Here is a 19,162-nt window from a genome sequence, read left to right as displayed (position 1 = left end):
AGCATGTTTGAAAAACGTATGTATTCGGAACTCAGCCGGTTTCTTTCGAACCGGATGCTTTTATTTCCTTGCTTATTTATTATTCTAACCGTGTGCCTTCCTCTGCAGAAGAAGCCAAGAGAATGCTGCCCACCGAGAAGACGCCGGCTAGGTCAGCTGCCGACATCCGGAAAGCCAATCTCGAGAAAAAAACTTGCTGCCCAGGCGGCGAAGAAGGTATAACTGTCTGATCCTTCTCGTTTATGTCAATCCTTTTATCCCATAACTTATATTTTTCTCGTTTACAGGACGGGAAGCAGATGCCCCGGTCCCTTCAAAAACAGGTCAGGCCTCCGCCGACCCAACAAGAGTCTGCATCCAAGGTGCAGAAGACAGCCGACCGGCAAACTACCGGCGGCAAATCAATAAGGGTCCCAGACGGGCCTGGATCTGCGGATGTACTTTCTGCCATCCCATTGAGGACCGCACCCGGTCCCTCTGAAGGCCGTTCGGGCCGCCAAGGTAACTTCGACCTTAAACTGCTTGATCTGCCCATGCGGGTCAAGTCTTATTCACAGTCTCGATCGCAGCCGGGGGATTCTCCAATCAGCCGGCAATCTATAGGCAGAGCATATGCGAGTTTCTCACCGTCTGTTTCTGGTGCAGATAATTCTCCCCGCTGGCCGGACGGGGCACAATATGCCCGGGCCATGCTGAAAGCCGTCCCCAGGGACGAGAAGGAGGCGATCCCTGGGATCAACTCCTTTAATGCCGACCGGGTGCTGGTCGACCTGGCCGACGTATGCTCCAACAACCATGCGGTAATTTTCTTGACGTGCATTTTTAAGTATGCAGTATTAACCGGCTGTATTTTTGCAGGCTATGCTGCGCGTAGAGGGGCTCAAACGAGCTTATACCCGCAAGTCTGAGGAGGTAAGGAGAAGCAAACGGGCTGTTGATGACGCCCATAATGTTGCTGACTACTCTTTGTACATGCATGGCTTAGAATCTAAATCTATACGCATGGAACAGGCGGAGAAGACCAAAGCCCTCCAACAACAGATTGATCAGCTGAAAAACCAAGTTGACCAACTGCAGGCGTCCCTGGATGATGCCAATAAAAAGTTGGAGGAACAGACAGAGCCCCTCCAACGGCTGAGCAAGGCGGAGACTGAAAATGGCCGCCTTGCCAAAGAGAATGAGCGCCTGCGCAAAGAGGCGGCTGCTGCCAATGAGAACTTCAAGGTCACCTTGGAGTCGGAGCAGGAGAGGCTCATTGAAGAGAATGAGCATGACTGTGCAAACCGGATGCAACGGGCGTTTTCCCTCATCCACCCGGAGGCGGACTTCAGCGTCTGGGAACTCGCCTTCAAATATTCTGATCTTGCCATTCTGGCTGAGGAGGCGAATGAGCCGGGGCCCGGACCCTATGACGCTTGGGTTAGGGAGGAGATTGCGCGACGGCAGGCGGAGGCTGCTGAAGAGGAAGAAGTCGTTCCTGAAGCCGACGTAGCCGCTCACCCTGATCCAACCCAGAACCAACCGGAATAGGACCGGCTCACTGTTCGCCTGGAGTAGCAACTACTTCCCGGCCTGCGTGCCTAGCATTATCTTGTAATAGCGCCGGATGAGATGGGCTAGGCTGTAATAATTTTTATTTTGAATATAAACATTTTCACCGGCTGAGCCGGCTTTTGAATGCTTTTTATGTTTCTGCACTCCAATATTAGAATTCTTGTTATTTTTTATAAATATTTCTGCGAGGATAACCAAAAGAACCCCGCCGGTAACACTACCGCTTGGGTCTGCGCAAACAGCAAAGAAATTTGCAAAGGTTGCCAAGAAGACCCCACCGGTAACTCTGCCGTCTGGGTCTTCACAAACTAGGCGAAGAAATTTGCAAGGGTTGCCAAGAAGACCCCACCGGTAACACTGCCGTCTGGGTCTTCGCAAACTAGGCGAAGAAATTTGCAAGGGTTGCCAAGAAGACCCCACCGGTAACACTGCCGTCTGGGTCTTCGCAAACTAGGCGAAGAAATTTGCAAGGGTTGCCAAGAAGACCCCACCGGTAACACTGCCGTCTGGGTCTTCGCAAACTAGGCGAAGAAATTGGCAAGGGTTGCCAAGAAGACCCCACCGGTAACACTGCCGTCTGGGTCTTCGCAAACTAGGCGAAGAAATTTGCAAGGGTTGCCAAGAAGACCCCACCGGTAACACTGCCGTCTGGGTCTTCGCAAACTAGGCGAAGAAATTTGCAAGGGTTGCCAAGAAGACCCCACCGGTAACACTGCCGTCTGGGTCTTCGCAAACTAGGCGAAGAAATTTGCCAGGGTTGCCAAGAAGACCCCACCGGTAACACTGCCGTCTGGGTCTTCGCAAACTAGGCGAAGAAATTGGCAAGGGTTGCCAAGAAGACCCCACCGGTAACACTTCCGTCTGGGTCTTTGCAAACTAGGCGAAGAAATTTCGACCCAAAACCAAACCGGATGGCGTCTGGGTAATTGCCCCTGGATAGCGGTCTGGGTCTTTGCAAGCCAGGCGACTATCCATATGATATAGCTCGAATATACACTAAGTGCCAACATTAGATTCGGGAGCCAGTCGGTTTATACTGAATTACCGGTCGGGACTTCGCAAAAGAATCACGCCAGATTAGGATGTCCATTCACCGGTTGGGCTTTTGCAAGCATACCCCTGAATGAATTATGGCCTAGACCAAATGCTTAGGCCTGCTCTTAGAGAGTCAGGCGGCGGTACTGAGTACCGGCTGTCCTTCCAAAAAGTGAGCCGGCTGCAAGTTTGGGGTTGCTAGCCTGCCCTTTTTTGGTGCGAAGGATCGTCAGGCGGATTTGACCGCCTGTGTGATCGCTTAGAACAATTTACCACCCAAATGGGAGATGTTCTCTTCGATGAATTCACCCGTAGGGGTGTCACCGGATGATTTTAGGCCTGCTCTTAGAGAGTCAGGCGGATTTGTCCAAAAAGTGAGCCGGCTGCAAGTTTGGGGTTGCTAGCCTGCCCTTTTTTGGTGCGTAGGATCGTCAGGCGGATTTGTCCGCCTGTGTGATCGCTTAGAACAATTTACCACCCAAATGGGAGATGTTCTCTTTGATGAATTCACCCGTATGGGTGTCACCGGATGAAAAAATTAGTTACTGGTGCCGCTTGTGGTAGGCACAAGACATGGCGGCTGTATACAAAATTGAATGTAATTCTCATTAATCATTTGAAATTTTTTAAAAGATGTACAATGCTTAGAAGTAGTATTTTTTGAGGTTATCTACATTCCAAGTTCTAGGCAACTTTCTTCCGTCTGGAGTTTCCAGGCGGTAAGTGCCGTCTCGTACTTCTTCAAAGATCCGGTAGGGTCCCTCCCAATTTGGGGTTAATTTGCCTTGTTCATTGGCCCTACCGGTTGCCTCCATTTTGTGAAGCACAAAATCTCCTTCTTTCAGAGGTCTTTTACGAACCCGCTTGTTGTAGGCTCTAGTTATACGCAGACGGTAGATCTCATGACGCAAGGCAGCATTCCCCCTTCGCTCTGGAAGAGCGTCTAATGCCAACCGCATGGCTTCCCAGTTAGCCTCCTCATCATATAACATAATGCGTAGAGTAGGCTCATAATGTTCAATGGGAAGAACTGCTTCAGTGCCGTATGTCATGAGAAATGGGGTCTCACCGGTTGCCCCCTTTTCGGTTGTCCGGATAGCCCAAAGGACATGAGGTAATTCCTCCGCCCATAGTCCACCGGCTCTTTCTACTTTCTTCTTTATCCCGTCTGAGATCAACTTGTTAAAAGCCTTAACTTGACCGTTTGCCTGAGGACGGCTAACGGATGCAAAACAATGGGAAATTCCTTGGTCTCCCAACCAGGTCTTCAGGACAGGCGTTTCGAACTGCGGTCCGTTGTCGAAAACCATGGACATTGGAACCCCGAACCGGGTGATGACGTTTCTCCAGATGAAAGAAATCACGTCTTTCGTTTTAATCCCTTTTACCGCCTCTGCCTCAACCCATTTGGTGAAGTAGTCTACTGCTACAAGAATGTAGCGGCGGCCGCCTGATGCAGGCGTATAAGGTCCCAAAATGTCCAGGCCCCATTTAGCAAACGGAACCGGACTATGGATTGCCGTGAGTTCTGTTGCCGGTTGATGTATCAACTTAGCGAATTTTTGGCACTTGTCGCATCTCTTTACTAGATCCATGGCATCCGCTTCAAGAGTGGGCCAGAAGTACCCTTGCCGTCTGGTTCTTCTGGCCAGGGACCTGCCGCCAATATGCGAGGCACAAAACCCCGCGTGCAGATCTTCCAAAACTTCTCTCCCCCTATCCGGGGTTACACATTTCAAAAACGGCTGCAGGTATCCCTTCCGAAGGAGTTCCCCTTGATGCATAACAAAACTTGAAGCACGCTTCTTGAGCGCTGATGCTTCTAAAGGGTCATCCGGCAAGGTACCATCCGTCAAAAAGGACCGGATGGGATCCATCCAGGTAGCGGTTCTGTCCAAGACTCCAATGGGATCATTCTGAATACTTCGTTTTTCAATGACTTCCCAAAAGACCGTCCTAGGAGCATCACCGGAGGCTGATGATGCCAACTTTGAGAGGGCATCCGCCTGATTGTTTTCAGACCGGGGCACCTGTCGCAGATGAAATTCATCGAAGGATCCAGCCTCCTCTTTGACTGCCTGCAAATATTTGATCATAGCCGGATGGGTGGCTTCGTAGTCACCAAGGTATTGGCTAACGATCAGCTGTGAATCTGAGCAGGCGTCGACCTTTCTTGCACCGGCTGCCTTACACATGCGCAATCCGGCTAGCAGGGCTTCATACTCTGCCTCATTGTTGGAGGCTTGGAACTTAAACCGTAGTGCATATTCAAACTTATCCCCTTCCGGGGAATGACAGATAACACCTGCACCACAGCCGTTCACCGTAGAGCTGCCGTCTACAAATAACTTCCAGACCTGATCAGGGTTTTCCGGGTGCACCGGCCTAGTCATCTCGACAATAAAGTCGGCAAACGCCTGACCTTTCACTGCCCGCCTGGGTTCAAAAGTTATCTCAAGGCCCTGTATTTCGACAGCCCACTTGATCATTCTACCGGATGACTCTATAGCAGTCATCGTACGCTTGAGCGGCTGATCTGTGTATACCACAACCGGATGTGCCAAAAAGTAAGGCTTCAACCGCTTGACTGCTACGAATAAGGCCAACCCAAATTTTTCGATCATGGGGTACCGGAGCTCAGCATTTTTTAAGACATGGCTGATGAAGTACACCGGCAGCTGAATGCCGTCTCTCTCAGCGAGGAGAACGGCACTAAGGGCGTGATCAGAGACGGCTAGGTACATGTACAGAACCTCCCGGGGTAGGGGGCTCACTAGCCTTGGCAAAGAATGCAAGTGCTGCTTAAGCCTCTGGAATGCCGCCTCTGCTTCTTCACCCCATTCAAACCTTGACCTTTTCCTGATTGCCTGAAAGAAATAGAGGCACTTGTCACCTGACCGGCTGAGGAACCTCCCCAATGCCGCCAGACAACCCGTCAACTTCTGGACTTCTTTTACAGTGCGGGGAGACTTCATGTCAATTACCGCCTGTATTTTGTCCGGATTAGCTTCGATGCCTCTTTGGTCAATCAAGAATCCGAGAAACTTCCCAGACTCAACACCAAATACGCATTTCTTTGGGTTAAGCATGACCCGGTGCCGCCTGAGTGTGGTGAAGGTTTCTCGCAGGTCTGCTAGGTGATCCGTCTGTAGCTTGGATTTGACTATCATGTCATCGATATACGCCTCTACATTCCTGCCAATCTGGTTGATAAAAACGGTGTTTATCATGCGCTGGAATGTAGCCGGTGCATTCTTCAACCCAAACGGCATCACCGTATAGCAGAATAACCCCTGATCAGTGACAAAAGCCGTCTTCTCCTGATCTTTCTTCCAGAGAGGTATTTGATGGAAGCCGGAATAAGCATCCATAAAGCTCATTAACGCATGGCCGGCTGTTGAGTCGACTAGGCTGTCAATCTTTGGAAGCGGGTAGCTATCTTTTGGGCATGCTTTGTTCAGATCTGTGTAATCCACACACATCCGCCAAGTACCGTTCGACTTCTTTACTAGAACGACATTTGCCACCCAATCCGGGTAGTAGCATTGCCTAATGAATCCAGCATCCAACAGCTTTTTGACCTCAGCCGCTGCCGCTTGAGATCTTTCTCCACCATGATCCCTCTTTTTCTGCCTAACCGGCTGCTTTTTGGGATCTACGGCTAGCTTGTGGACAGCAAGATCCGGGCTGACGCCTGGCATCTCTTCCACTTCAAAGGCAAAGATGTCTTTGAATTCCTTCAGCAGCTGGAGCAAACCTTCTCCCAACCGTTCGAAGGCTACCGTCCCGACCTTGACTGTTCTTTCAGGACGGCTGTCATCTAGGATGACATCAAGGCAGTCACCAGCCGGCTGAGGTCGTTGGTCATCTGACCTTTCCCCGGCTAGTGATTGTTATTTCTCCTTTTTGACGGGTGCCAGTTGGTCCGCCTTTCTTTTCATACCGGCTGCCCTTGGAGCCGGGACTGCTGGATCGCAGTTATCAATATCTATGGGCTCGCCCTGGCCGGCTGCACCCACAGTTGTCTTGACGTCAGAGAGATAGCACTCTCTTGCCGTCTTCTGGTCCCCGCTTAGGGCACCGACTGTACCATCATCCTTTTGAAATTTGACCAACATGAGGGACGGGATGATGACAGCCTTAGATGCGTTGAGGGTAGGACGGCCAAATATCATGTTGTAGGCGGACAACTCCTCCACAACTAAAAACTTGACTATCATGTGGCGTCCTTTCCCCTTTTCACCCAGCCAGATCGGAAGATCTATGCTTCCGACCGGATGCACTACTCCACCCCCAAAACCGACTAGTGGGTGAGGAGCCTGGTGCATGTTACCGGATGTGTACTTGAGCTTGGTCAAGCACTGATAACTGATTAGGTCAGACGAGCTCCCGGTGTCTATTAGGATCCGGCCAACCTTCTGGTTGGCAACCTTGCATTCGATGACGATGGGGTCATCATGAGGCCGCCTGACCTTGCCCCGGTCCTTTTCAGAAATAAGGACCTCAGGGAAGATGTCTTTCGACGCCTGGCCCTCATCCATTGAGTTGACCAGCTTCCTGATGTTGTCTTTGGTGCCCCGGATGGTGGGACCCCCTCCGGCAAAACCGCCTGCTATGGTGAAGATGGTCTCTTCATCCGTCTCGGAGTTTACTGGGCCGGTTTTTGCCGCCTGCCCTTTCTTGGCCTGGGCATTACCCTTAGTCTTGGGTAGATAGGATTTTAGGGCCCCCTCATCTGCTAGACGGTCCAATAGCCGCCTGAGGCTATAGCAGCCATTGGTGTCGTGGCCAACATCCTCATGGTATTGGCAATACTTGCTCTTGTCCCGTTTATTCACAGGGCTTTTCATTTCAGCCGGTTTGTCGAGAGACATCCGGTCTTTGATTTCCAGGAGGATGGTGGAGCAATCTTTTGTGAACTCGTATTTGGGGACATATGGTTCTGACTTCCGCCTGATCTTCTGGGCCGGCTGTCCTGATCGGTCAGCTGCCCAGACCCCTTTTCTCTTTTCTTCCTTTCTTGCCGGCTGATGTTGTTGCCGGCTCTCTTTTTTGTCAGTTTTTTTATAATCTGACGGCTGCTTGACAGCACAAAGCTCCGTCGCCTGTATATAGGCTTCAGCTTCAATTAACGCCTCTTGGAGGGTAGCAACCCTCTTCCGGACGAGGTCAAACTTAAAGGTCGACCCATCCTTCAGACCTCGAAAGAAGTCTGTATAGGCCACTTCGTCTGATAGTCCTGGAATCTGAATTCTCATCAGATTGAACCGTCTGACGTATGACCGGAGGCCCTCCCGGTCGCCCTGCTGTATTGCCCCTAGGTCGAGGCTAGTCTTTTTGGCAGGAATATTCATTGAGAAATTTGACGTAAACAAGTACGCCAAAGTTCGAAAGCTGTTGATGCAACCGGCTGGTAGGTTACCAAACCACCGCTGGGCTATGCCCTTGAGGGTAGCCGGGAAGCATCGACACCAGACGGCATCATCTAACCCCTGGAGGTACATGAGGTTAGAGTAGGCCATTAGATGGTCTTCTGGGTTGGTGGTGCCATCATAGGCCCCCACCAAAACATTCTTGATCTTAGGCGGCTGTGCCGCCTGGGTTATCTCTGGTGAGAACGCCGTTGGCTGTTCCCCCAAATTTAGCAGGCGCAGCTGCCAGTCCGTGGGTTGGAACGGCTGCTGCGCTTGCCCACCGAAAAGACCCGGTGACATGAAAGGGGATCCACCCAACCCATTCGTTGTGCCGAATAGGCCAGGCTGGATCACTTTGGGTCCAGACCGGGCAGAAGCTTCGCCCGTCTGGCTCCTAAGGTTCGTTCCCGTACGCCTGTGTGAGACGTCATGGAAACTGTCCGGGAAGGTCGACGTTGAGGCCGACGCAGACGCCTGACCTCGCTTCTCTTGGAGAAATGTGCGGGCGTCTGAGAATGTTTTCTTGGAGCCATCCGGCTGTACGTGCCGGATGGCCTTTCGCAGCTCCCCTTGAGGAAAACGGAGTCTGCTTGGATCAAACCTTAAGCCCTCCCCCTCCTTTGGCTTGGGATGAGGGGTAGGAACTCGTTCTTTGACCGCCTTCTTTCCAGAAGGCTTCTTGGCCGGCTGACCCTTCTTTGGAGTAGCTGACCGGATGAGGCTCTTGATCTCACCCTTGAAACTATTCATGAACGACATGAGTTCGTTTCTTGTAACGGGGGCTGAGCCCTCCACCGTTTGGGCAATTCCAGCCGGTTGCCCGGCTGGGTTGTTGGGAGCAGCTTGGCTGATTTCCCGTTCTCTTCTATCTTTAGCACGAGGGTGCTTCGTTCTGAAAGACCCATTCGGGGCCACATATGTTTCAATTTCGTCGCCACTTTCATGGTCCGTCTGGACCTCAGGCTCGACCACAGGCCGTTTGCCCTGATTCGGTGACACAGTATCAGAAGTCATCTTAGAAGTACTCTCCCCACAGACGGCGCCAAATGTTTCGGGGTTTTTTGATGTGTCCTGCGGGAGAGTTACAATTCCAAGAATGCCCTTCGACGCCTGTGCCTGCAAAATCACGAAGACTCCTGGGGGTAGGAGCTCCGCCTCCGACGATCAAGTTAGTAAAGATACGGGAGGTAGAATGCACGTAATGTGGAAGTTACTTCTCGCGTAACGGGAGAATTCCGCAATTAATATTGCTCGGGGTAAGTGTGTTTCTTTTTGAGAAGTATTCAATGTGATGAACAAATGTTCCAACCCCCATTAATGAGGGTCCTTCCACTATTTATAGTGGGGAAGGGATGGTTCCCCTTTTAGGGTTTAGAGGACACATGTCAACAGAGGATTGGAGCCCTGCTGACCAACGGCTGGATGCCACGTGTCACTAGGCCATTGGGCCACGTGTTTAGGGTATTTTTACCCCAAACAACTTCTGATACTGTACCAATGAATCTGGACAAACGGCCCCTGGCCAAACCAGAGGTCCACATGGACCACGAAAGTGGTGATGATTATGAAATCAACACTTATGTGGCCCCAGACGGGTCCTTTAGGACAAAACACACCCGTTCCAAAGAAGTGAAGGAACGAGGTGAGAGCCAAGCTGCTCCCAACAACACAATCGTTACGCCGGTTGGGGAAGCCCAAGCAGCAGCTGGATCTGCTCCCGTCACGAGAAACGAACTCATGACTTTCATGAATAGTTTCAAAGGAGAAATAAAGAACCTCATCTGGTCAGCTACCCCCCAAAAGGGTCAGCCGGCAAAGAATCCTTCTTCATCTGGGAAGAAGGCTCTGAAAGATCGCGTGCCCACTCCCCATCCTAAACCCAAGGCCAGGGAAGGGCCCCAGATCGACTTAAATAGGCTCCGTTTTCCTCAAATAGAGCCCAAAAAAGCCATCCGGCACGTACAACTGGATGGATCCAAGAAATCCTTCTCTGATGCCCGGATGTTTCTCCAGGAGAAGAGAAATCAATTACTGTCTGCGTCGGCTTCAACGTCGACCTTTCCCGACAGCCTCCGTAGTGTCTCCGTCAGACGCTCGGAGACAGACCAAGCGGGTCAGTCTCACGAACCTTCTGCGCGATCTGGCCCCAAAGTGATCCAGCCGGGACAATATGGTCCTCCATATGTACCGGGTTGATCGCCCTTTTCCGCACCAGGCCTCTTCGGGGGTCATGTGCAGCAGCCGTTCCAACCCACGGTTTGGCAGCTGCGCCTGCTCAATTTGGGAGAACAGCCAACGGCGTTCTCGCCAGAGATAACCCAGGCGGCACATCCACCTAAGGTCAAGAATGTGTTGGTAGGTGCCTATGATGGCACCTCCAACCCGGAAGACCACCTAATGGCATATTCCAACCTCATGTATATGCAGGGGTTGGACGATGCCGCCTAGTGTCGATGCTTCCCGGCTACCTTGAAGGGCATTGCCCAACGGTGGTTCGGTAATCTACCAGCCGGATACATAAATAACTTTAGAACTTTGGCGTATTTATTCACGTCAAACTTCTCAATGAACATCCCTGCCGAAAAGACCGGCCTTGATCTTGGGGCAGTACAGCAGGGTGAGAAGGAAGGACTCCGGTCCTATGTCAGGTGGTTCAATATGATGAGAATTCAGATTCAAGGGCTGTCTGACGAAGTTGCTTACACAGACTTCTTCAAGGGTCTGAAGGACGGGTCGACCTTCAAGTTCGACCTCGTCCGGAAAAGGGTAGCCACCCTCCAAGAGGCATTAATGGAAGCAGAAGCCTATATACAGGCGACGGAGCTTTGTGCTGTTAAGCAGCCGTTAGATTTCAAAAAATCTGACAAGAAAGATAACCGGCCTCAGTAGTCGGCGAAAAAGGAAGACAAGAGAAAAGGAATCTGGGCGGCAGATCGGTCTGGTCAACCGGCCCAGAAGGCAAGAAGAAAATCTGAACCGTACGTCCCAAAGTATGAGTTCACGAAAGACTGCACCTCTATCCTCATGGAAATCAAGGACCGGTTGTCTCTCCAGAAACCGGCCGCCATGAAAAGTCCCGCCAGTAGTCGGGATAAGAGCAAGTACTGTCAATACCACGAGGATGTTGGCCATGACCGTTTGGCTGACAAGGGAGCTCTAAAGTCTTACTTGCCAAAACCCAAGGGCAACCCCAAAACAAACAAGGGGCAAACGACAAGAACTGGCCCTGCTAACTTTGAAACGAATGAAGAGACTGTCTTCACCATAGCAGGCGGTTTTGCCGGTGGAGGCCCAACCATCCAGGGAACGAAAGATAACATCAGGAAGCTGGTCAACTCAGTGGATGAGGGCCAGGCGTCGAAAGACACTTTTCCTGAGGTCCTTATTTCTGAAAAGGACCGGGGCAAGGTCAGACGGCCTCACGATGACCCCATCGTCATCGAATGCAAGGTAGCCAACCAAAAGGTTTCCGGATTTTAATAGATACCGGGAGCTCGTCTGACCTGATCAGCAATCAGTGCTTGACAAAGCTCAAGTACAAGCCCACCAGCCTGCAGCAGGCGCCTCACCCCTTAGTTGGTTCTGGGGGAGGAGTGGTCCATCCGGTAGGGAGCATCGACCTTCCTATCTGGTTGGGTGAGAAGGGGCAAGGACGCCATATGGTTGTCAAGTTCTTAGTTGTGGAGGAACTGACCGCCTACAACATGATATTTGGCCGTCTGACTCTCAATGAATCTAAGGCTGTCATCATCCCGTCTCTCATGTTAGTCAAATTCGAGAAGGATGATGGCACAGTCGGTTCCTTAAACGGGGACCAGAAGATGGCTAGGGAGTGCTATCTCTCTGATGTCAAACCAACTATGGGTACAGTCGGTCAAGGTGAGCCCATAGATGTGGATAACTACGACCCAGCAGTCCCGGCTCCAGGGGCAGCCGGTAAGAAAAGAAAGGCGGACCAACTGGAAACCGTCAAAAAAGTAAAGCAATAGCAATCACTTGCCGGAGAAAGGTCGGATGACTTTCGACCCCAACCGGTAGGGGAAAGCGTTGATGTCGTCCTGGACGACAGTCGGTCCGACAGAACCGTCAAGGTTGGGACGGTTTCTTTTGAAGCATTGGGGGAAGATTTGCTCCAATTGGTAAAAGAATTCAAAGACATTTTTGCCTTTGAGGTGGAAGAGATGTCAGGCGTAAGCCCAGATCTAGCTGTCCACAAGCTCGCCGTGGATCCTAAAAAGAAGCCGGTTAGGCAGAAAAAGAGAAACCATGGCGAGGAGAGATCTCAGGCGGCAGCCGCCGAGGTCAAGAAGCTGTTAGATGCTGGGTTCATTCGGCAATGCTACTACCCGGATTGGGTAGCAAACGTTGTCCTTGTTAAAAAGCCAAACGGAACCTGGCGGATGTGTGTAGACTACACAGATCTGAACAGAGCATGCGCGAAGGACAGTTACCCGCTTCCACAAATCGACAACCTGGTTGATTCTACAGCCGGTCATGCTTTGATGAGCTTCATGGACGCCTACTCAGGCTTCCATCAGATACCCCTTTGGAAAAAAGATCAAGAAAAGACGGCATTCGTCACTGATCAGGGGTTATTTTGTTACACTGTGATGCCATTTGGGTTGAAGAATGCGCCTGCTACATTTCAACGAATGATAAACACAGTTTTCCTCCATCAGATAGACAGGAATGTAGAGGCGTATATAGATGATATGATAGTCAAATTCAAGCTATAAACGGATACCTGACTGACCTCCGAGAAACATTCACCACACTCAGGCGGCACTAGGTCATTCTTAACCCTAAGAAGTGTGTCTTTGGTGTTGATTCTGGGAAGTTCCTCGGATTTCTGATTGATCAAAGGGGAATTAAGGCTGATTTAGAAAAGGTACAGGCGATAATCGACATGCAGTCACCTCGCACTGTACGAGAAGTCCAAAAACTCACCGGTTGCTTGGCGGCATTGGGGAGGTTCCTCAGCCGGTCTGCCGACAAATGCCTTTATTTCTTCTAAGCAATTAGGAAGAGGTCAAGGTTTGAATGGGGAGAAGAGGCTGAGGCGGCATTTCAGAAGCTCAAGCAGCATCTGCACTCCTTACCAAGACTAGTGAGTCCTCTGCCCCAGGAGGCTCTCTATATGTATCTAGCCGTCTCAGATCACTCTCTAAGCGTCGTTCTCCTTGCTAAGAGAGACGACAATCAGCTCCCGGTGTATTTCATCATTCATGTCCTTAGAAATGCTGAGCTCCGGTACCCTATGATTGAAAAATTTGGGTTGGCCCTCTACAAAGTAGTCAAGCGGTTGAAGCCCTATTTCCTGGCTCATCCAGTAACTGTATACAATGATCAGCCACTCAAGCGCCCAATGACTACCATAGAGTCATCCGGTAGAATGATCAAGTGGGTTGTTGAAATGCAAAGCTTGGAAAAAACTTTCAAACCCAGACGGGCAGTGAAAGGTCAAGCGTTTGCTGACTTCATTGTTGAGATGACTAGGCCGGTGCAACCGGAATATCTTGATCAGGTCTGGAAGTTGTTTGTAGACGGTAGTTCTACAACAACCGGTTGTGGTGCAGGCGTTATTTGCCAGTCCCCGGAAGGGGATAAGTTTGAATACGCACTACGGTTCAAGTTCCAGGCTTCAAATAACGAAGCAGAATATGAAGCCTTGCTAGCTGGCATGCGTATGTGTAAGGAAGCCGGGGCAAGGAAAGTTGACGCCTGCTCAGATTCTCAACTGATTGTTAGCCAATACATGGTGACTACGAGACCACCCATCCGGCTATGATCAAATATTTGCAGGCGGTCAGGGAAGAGGCTGCGTCACTTGATGAATTTCACTTGAGTCAAGTGCCCCGGTCTGAAAATAATCAGGCGGATGCACTCTCCAAATTGGCATCATTCGCCTCCTGTGATGCGCCGAGGACAGTCTTTTGGGATGTCATGGATAAAAGAAGCATAGAGCATGATCCCATTGGAATCTTGGACCGAAGCGCCACCTAGATGGATCCCATCCGGGCGTACTTGACAGACATCTCTTTGCCGGATGTCCCTTCAGAAGCAGCTGCGCTCAAGAAGCGGGCTCTGAGTTTTGTTATGCACCAAGGGGAACTTCTTCGGAAGGGACACTTACAGCCGTTTCTGAAGTGTATAACCCTAGAAAGGGGAAAAGAAATCCTGGAAGATCTGCATGCGGGCTTTTGTGCCTCGCATATAGGCGGCAGAGCCTTTGCTAAAAGAGCCAGACGGCAAGGATATTTTTGGCCTACCCTTGAAGCGGATGCCATGGACATGGTAAAGAGGTGCGACAAGTGCCAACGGTTCGGCCGGTTGATTCATCGTCCGACAACGGATCTCACAGCTATACGCAGTCTGGTACCGTTTGCAAAATGGGGGATGGATATCTTAGGACCCTACACGCCTGCTTCAGGCGGTCGATGCTACATCTTGGTAGCCATAGACTACTTCACCAAATGGGTTGAAGCAGAGGCGGTCAAAGGCATAAAAACCAAGGATGTGATCTCCTTCATTAGGAGGAACATCATCACCCGGTTTGGGGTCCCCATGACAATGGTCTTTGACAATGGTCCTCAATTTGAGACGCCTGTGCTTAAGAGCTGGTTGGGGGATCAGGGCATCGCCCATTGCTTTGCGTCTGTAGGCAGACCCCAAGCAAACGGACAAGTTGAGGCCTTTAATAAAATCATCTCGGACGGTGTTAAGAAGAAAGTTGAAAGAGTCGGTGATCTATGGGCCGATGAACTGCCTCATGTTCTTTGGGCCATCAGAACAACTGAGAAGGGGGCAACCGGTGAAACCCCGTTTCTTATGACATACGGCTCGGAGGCTGTTCTCCCTATTGAGCACTATGAGCCAACTCTCCGTGTCATGTTATATGATGAGGAGGCCAATTGGGAGGCCATTTGTCTGGCCCTGGATGCTCTCCCAGAGCGAAGGGGCAACGCCGCCTTATGACAAGAGGTCTACCGTCTGAGAATGACTAGAGCCTATAACAGGCGGGTACATAAGCGGCCCTTGAAAGTAGGGGACTTTATACTCCGCAAAATGGAGGCAACCGGTAGGGCGAATGAGCAGGGCAAGCTTACCCCAAATTGGGAGGGCCCCTAGCGGATCTTCGAAGAAGTTAGAAATGGCACATACCGCCTGGAGACCCGAGGCGGTAGGAAGTTGCCTAGAACTTGGAATGTAGACAATTTAAAAAGTACTACTTCTGAGAATTGTACATCTGTTGTAATTACCGAATGACTAATGAGAAAAGTTAGTTTATTACATTGTTGTATATCTCTGCCATGTCTTGGGTAGTACCCAAGCGGCATTGTCATTGGTAGTTTATTACATGATAAAAGCAGTACCGATATAAGCTAACCTCCAAAAAGGCAGCCGGTACCACTAGCACACCTAAACCGCCGCCTGGATCTTCTAAAGAGACAGACGCAAGGAAAACATAATACTAACTAAACCCTAGCAGAACAAAATCTGCGCGGTATTTAAAGACGCGATCCCAGCCGGGGTGCGTTCGTAAATTTCATTGGTCCCTATCCGGGGGCATACGGATAGCCGCCTGACTAAGCTCAACTCTACCAGACAACTATCCGGGGGGCAATATACCCAGCTGCTCTCCGTCTCTGTTACACACGGCAATAATACTTGGAAAATTTTCTAAGCAAATTTAAAGTGCAAGCAGGGAGAAATCATTCAATAAAATTATTCAATAAAACCGGTACAGCCGGTAAGAAAATATTATCAATATTCGAAGTAAAAAACAATAGCAGAGTAAGCCAACACATCCGGGGCTATTACAAGATAATGCACGGCACGCAGGCCGGGAGGTCGTTGCTATTCTATCTGCACGACCGAATTTGTTTTTGCAGGGAGCGAGGAGTTTTGCTCTTATCCTGAAACGAAGTCACAAACGGTCAGGTGAAGAAATAACCAAAACAGAAGAACAAACAAGTCAAGAAAGAGTCAGGCGGTCTAACCTTCTTAGCCGCCTAGGCGACAAGTTTCTTCTCCAAATTCTCCTTTCGGATGTCTAAAGCCTTTCTAGCAGGCGTTTTTGCGGTGGGAAACATGTTCTTTGCTTTTTCTGTAAAACACAAATCAAATACGTATGGTCAAGATCAACACAAAGGCAAGCAGTCATTGCAATCAAAGGAAAATATGCATCCGACATTAAACACGCTGGGTGTGGTTTAAACCTACGTCTTTCAAACATGTTGCTGAGCCCGCAGGCGGACAAAAAGGCCTCGTCCCTTAAAAACTCATGTTTGGGCACCCAGTTCCTGGGCACCCTTATTACCTCCCCGGTTGAGAGGGTGGAAGGGACAAGTTCAAAAAATTGGGAATCCAGGATTGCCTCCCTGTCCCTTTCCAGTACTGGGGGCAACCGACATTTCTGCCCCAGAAGTTCAGGTTTCCGGTTGTATGTCCAGAACTCCCTGTTTTCCTCATTTGTGGGAGCCTTGACCAAGTAGAAGCGGTTCTTCCAGTCTGACCACTTTGACGGCTTGTCAAGCGTCATGAGATATTGAGGGTAGGTGGTTAAGGTGTACCAGGCCCTCCAGCCGCCTGGGCTCCTACTCAGATAGTGCATATGGGCAAACGTCTCCCATCCGGGGTTCAAATCCTGCATTTCGCAGGCGGTGATATACCCAAGAATATTCACCCAAGAGTTTGGGGTGAGTTGCCAGATTCCTAGGCCATACCCTCTTAGTATGGCCTTTATTGTGTCGTGAAGGGGGAAGCGGAGCCCCGCCAAGAATGCCGCCTCATAGCATCCAAACCAGCCGTTTGCATTGCGCTGGTCATCCTCCCAAGCAACCGTTCCCCCCGTAGGCGGGACCACCATTTTATATCCTGTGCCTAAAGGCCGTTTGAGGACGAAGTCAGCCAGATTATCCTGCATCATGGCCTTGTCCTTTGTGGAGACGGTGATCATCAAAGGATCACCTTTGGCTTGCCAGGAGGGTCTCTCCTCCTCCTCGCTATCAACGGATGGTGTTAGATAGCTAGAGCTGCTCTCTGCAGGACCGAGAGCAGAGCCGAAGGTAGAGGAGGAGGCCTCCTGAGAGGAGTATCTTCGATCTACGGAGGCGACTTCCTCACCGCCTCCCTGGTCAAGACCTAGGATTCCGTCGCTAGGGGTGCTGGGAATACCTCCAGGAGATCCCACGACTGTCTCGTTAGGGGTCGTCTCATCAGGCGGCAACTCGTTAGAGCCACCGCCTCTGTAGTTGGGGTCCATAATTGTCTTCTTGGTTCTGGCCATTGTGTCCTGCACAGACACGGAGACGGTCAGATTGGGAGATAAACAAGGCAAATCCTAGAGGCTACAGCCGGTGTTTCCAGTTCTAGACTCAGCCGTACTAATAGACCGGCTGGTCTCATTATTATGTTCCGGATGGGGGTATAAAGGGTCCATCTAACTATGGGGCAAATAAGCGAGAAAGTAAACAAAAAAATCAAGCAAAAATACATGGAATAGCTTAAAAGAATAGAGGCGGTACCTAAAAAGAGAGAAGGAGAAAACCGCTTGATCGTGGAGATTTTTGTGGGGATGCTTGCAAAGACACATGCGTCTCTTAAGCCGGCTTTGTTGTCTGAAGTACAAATCCAAATTTCGTTTGATTATCAAACCCCTCAGGCGGTTGAAGGCCGGATGATCGCACAGTGTTTATCTCGCAAAAACTCTCAAATGCCGGCTGTTCTCGAAAATCAGAAAATTCGCAAAGTTTGTAAATGAGGATTCGGGGAGTGGACTTGTCTATTTTATAGGCCCCTCCTCATAAGGCGAAGAGTCCCGACTCTTCACCTTCTGCTTCTCCCGCCTTTTCACTTGAAAAGCCAGAATCCAAGAGATTTAAAAAAAAAAAAATCACAGGTGCCACGTGGCACAGCCACGTCAGCACCTGTGAGGGGCAAATGTTTAGGGTAAAAAATACCCTAGCCACGTGGCCTGATGGGCTGGCGACACGTGGCACCTCGCCATTGGTCAACAGGGCCCCAATCCCCTGTTGACACGTGTCCTTGCTACCCTCCATGGTGAACTTGTTTGCCCTACTATAAATAGTGGGGCAAACCCCATTAATGGGGTATTCATAAATACAAACACATTTACCGAGCAATATTAATTGCGGAATTCTCCCAATCAGCGAGAAGTATTTTACCTATTCCGTACTCTTTCCCTCCTATACGTATACTAACTTGATCGTCGGAGGCGAAGCTCCTACCAACCGGAGTCTTCGTGATCTTGCAGGTACAGGCATCCGGCAGCTCAATCTTGGAATTGTAACTCTCCCGCAGGGCACATCAAAAAACCCCGAAACAAGTAGCATATCCTTTTCCTACAATTATTCCATTCTTAGTTAAAGTAAATAAATCAGAACCTATGGTTTGTGTAAAACCAGCCTTATTAAGAAGAAAACCAGATACAAGATTTTTCCTCATTTCGGGAGTGTGCAGCACATCCTTCAGAGTGAGAGTCTTGCCTGAAGTGAACTTCAACTCAACGTTTCCGATACCAGCAACATTAGTGGAATGGGAATCACCCAATAACACTTTCTTATCATCGGTGTTTTCAGAATATGTTTTAAACATCCGACGATCATAGCAAACATGGCGTGTAGCGCCAGTGTCTACCCACCACCCTTCTGATCCACCAACAAGGTTGATCTCAGTAATCATAGCCAAGAGTGGCTCTTCTGTCATGCTAGCCTGTGGTACAGGATTAGGCATGTTCCTGCACTTTCGTGCCATATGGCCTGGTTTTCCACACCTATAGCATAGAAATTGACCAGTACCATTCTTAGGGGGTTGAGACTGTTGCTTTCCATTATTGTTCTTTTGAACATTCTTTTTATTTTTATTGAAGTTATTGGACATAGTCATATATACGGTATACATAATGTTCACAAAGGCAGAAAAGAACTGTTCTAAAATTGTTATAAACAATGCTTGCAGAAACAAAAATAGTAAGAACAATGTTATCGGGAACAAGGCTGAGTCGCAGACTATGTCGCTCTCTTTAGAACATTCACAGTACTGCCTATAAATTGTGCAAGCAGATCGTACCACACCGGATGTCCCCCAGGATAAAACAGCCTCTCGAAAATATAATGTAATATTATGTGACATACCGA

General features: G+C 49.8%; 1 protein-coding gene across 1 annotated transcript; it reads left to right on the top strand.

Moving 5' to 3' along the window:
- The first annotated feature begins 649 nt into the window (after positions 1-649).
- Positions 650-3,237, top strand: LOC110713087 (tropomyosin-like). The gene is made up of 3 exons (XM_021891550.1): positions 650-779; positions 859-1,332; positions 3,223-3,237. The coding sequence occupies exons 1-3, from the start codon at positions 690-692 to the stop codon at positions 3,235-3,237; spliced, it is 579 nt and encodes a 192-aa protein (XP_021747242.1). The 5' UTR covers positions 650-689.
- Positions 3,238-19,162: the final 15,925 nt, after the last annotated feature.

Source organism: Chenopodium quinoa, unplaced genomic scaffold, assembly GCF_001683475.1.
Source record: "Chenopodium quinoa cultivar QQ74 unplaced genomic scaffold, ASM168347v1, whole genome shotgun sequence".
Taxonomy (NCBI): Eukaryota; Viridiplantae; Streptophyta; class Magnoliopsida; order Caryophyllales; family Amaranthaceae; genus Chenopodium; species Chenopodium quinoa.
The sequence above is the reverse complement of the archived record's forward strand: the minus strand, read 5'-3'. Positions and strand labels throughout refer to the sequence as shown.

What these genes read in the sequence shown, in the direction of transcription:
- LOC110713087 (XM_021891550.1), top strand. Translation starts at nt 690, where the DNA reads ATGCTGAAAGCCGTCCCCAGGGACGAGAAGGAGGCGATCCCTGGGATC. An exon ending in TGCTGGTCGACCTGGCCGAC is followed by an intron (nt 780 to 858) that starts GTATGCTCCAAC and finishes GTATTTTTGCAG; the next exon opens with GCTATGCTGCGCGTAGAGGG.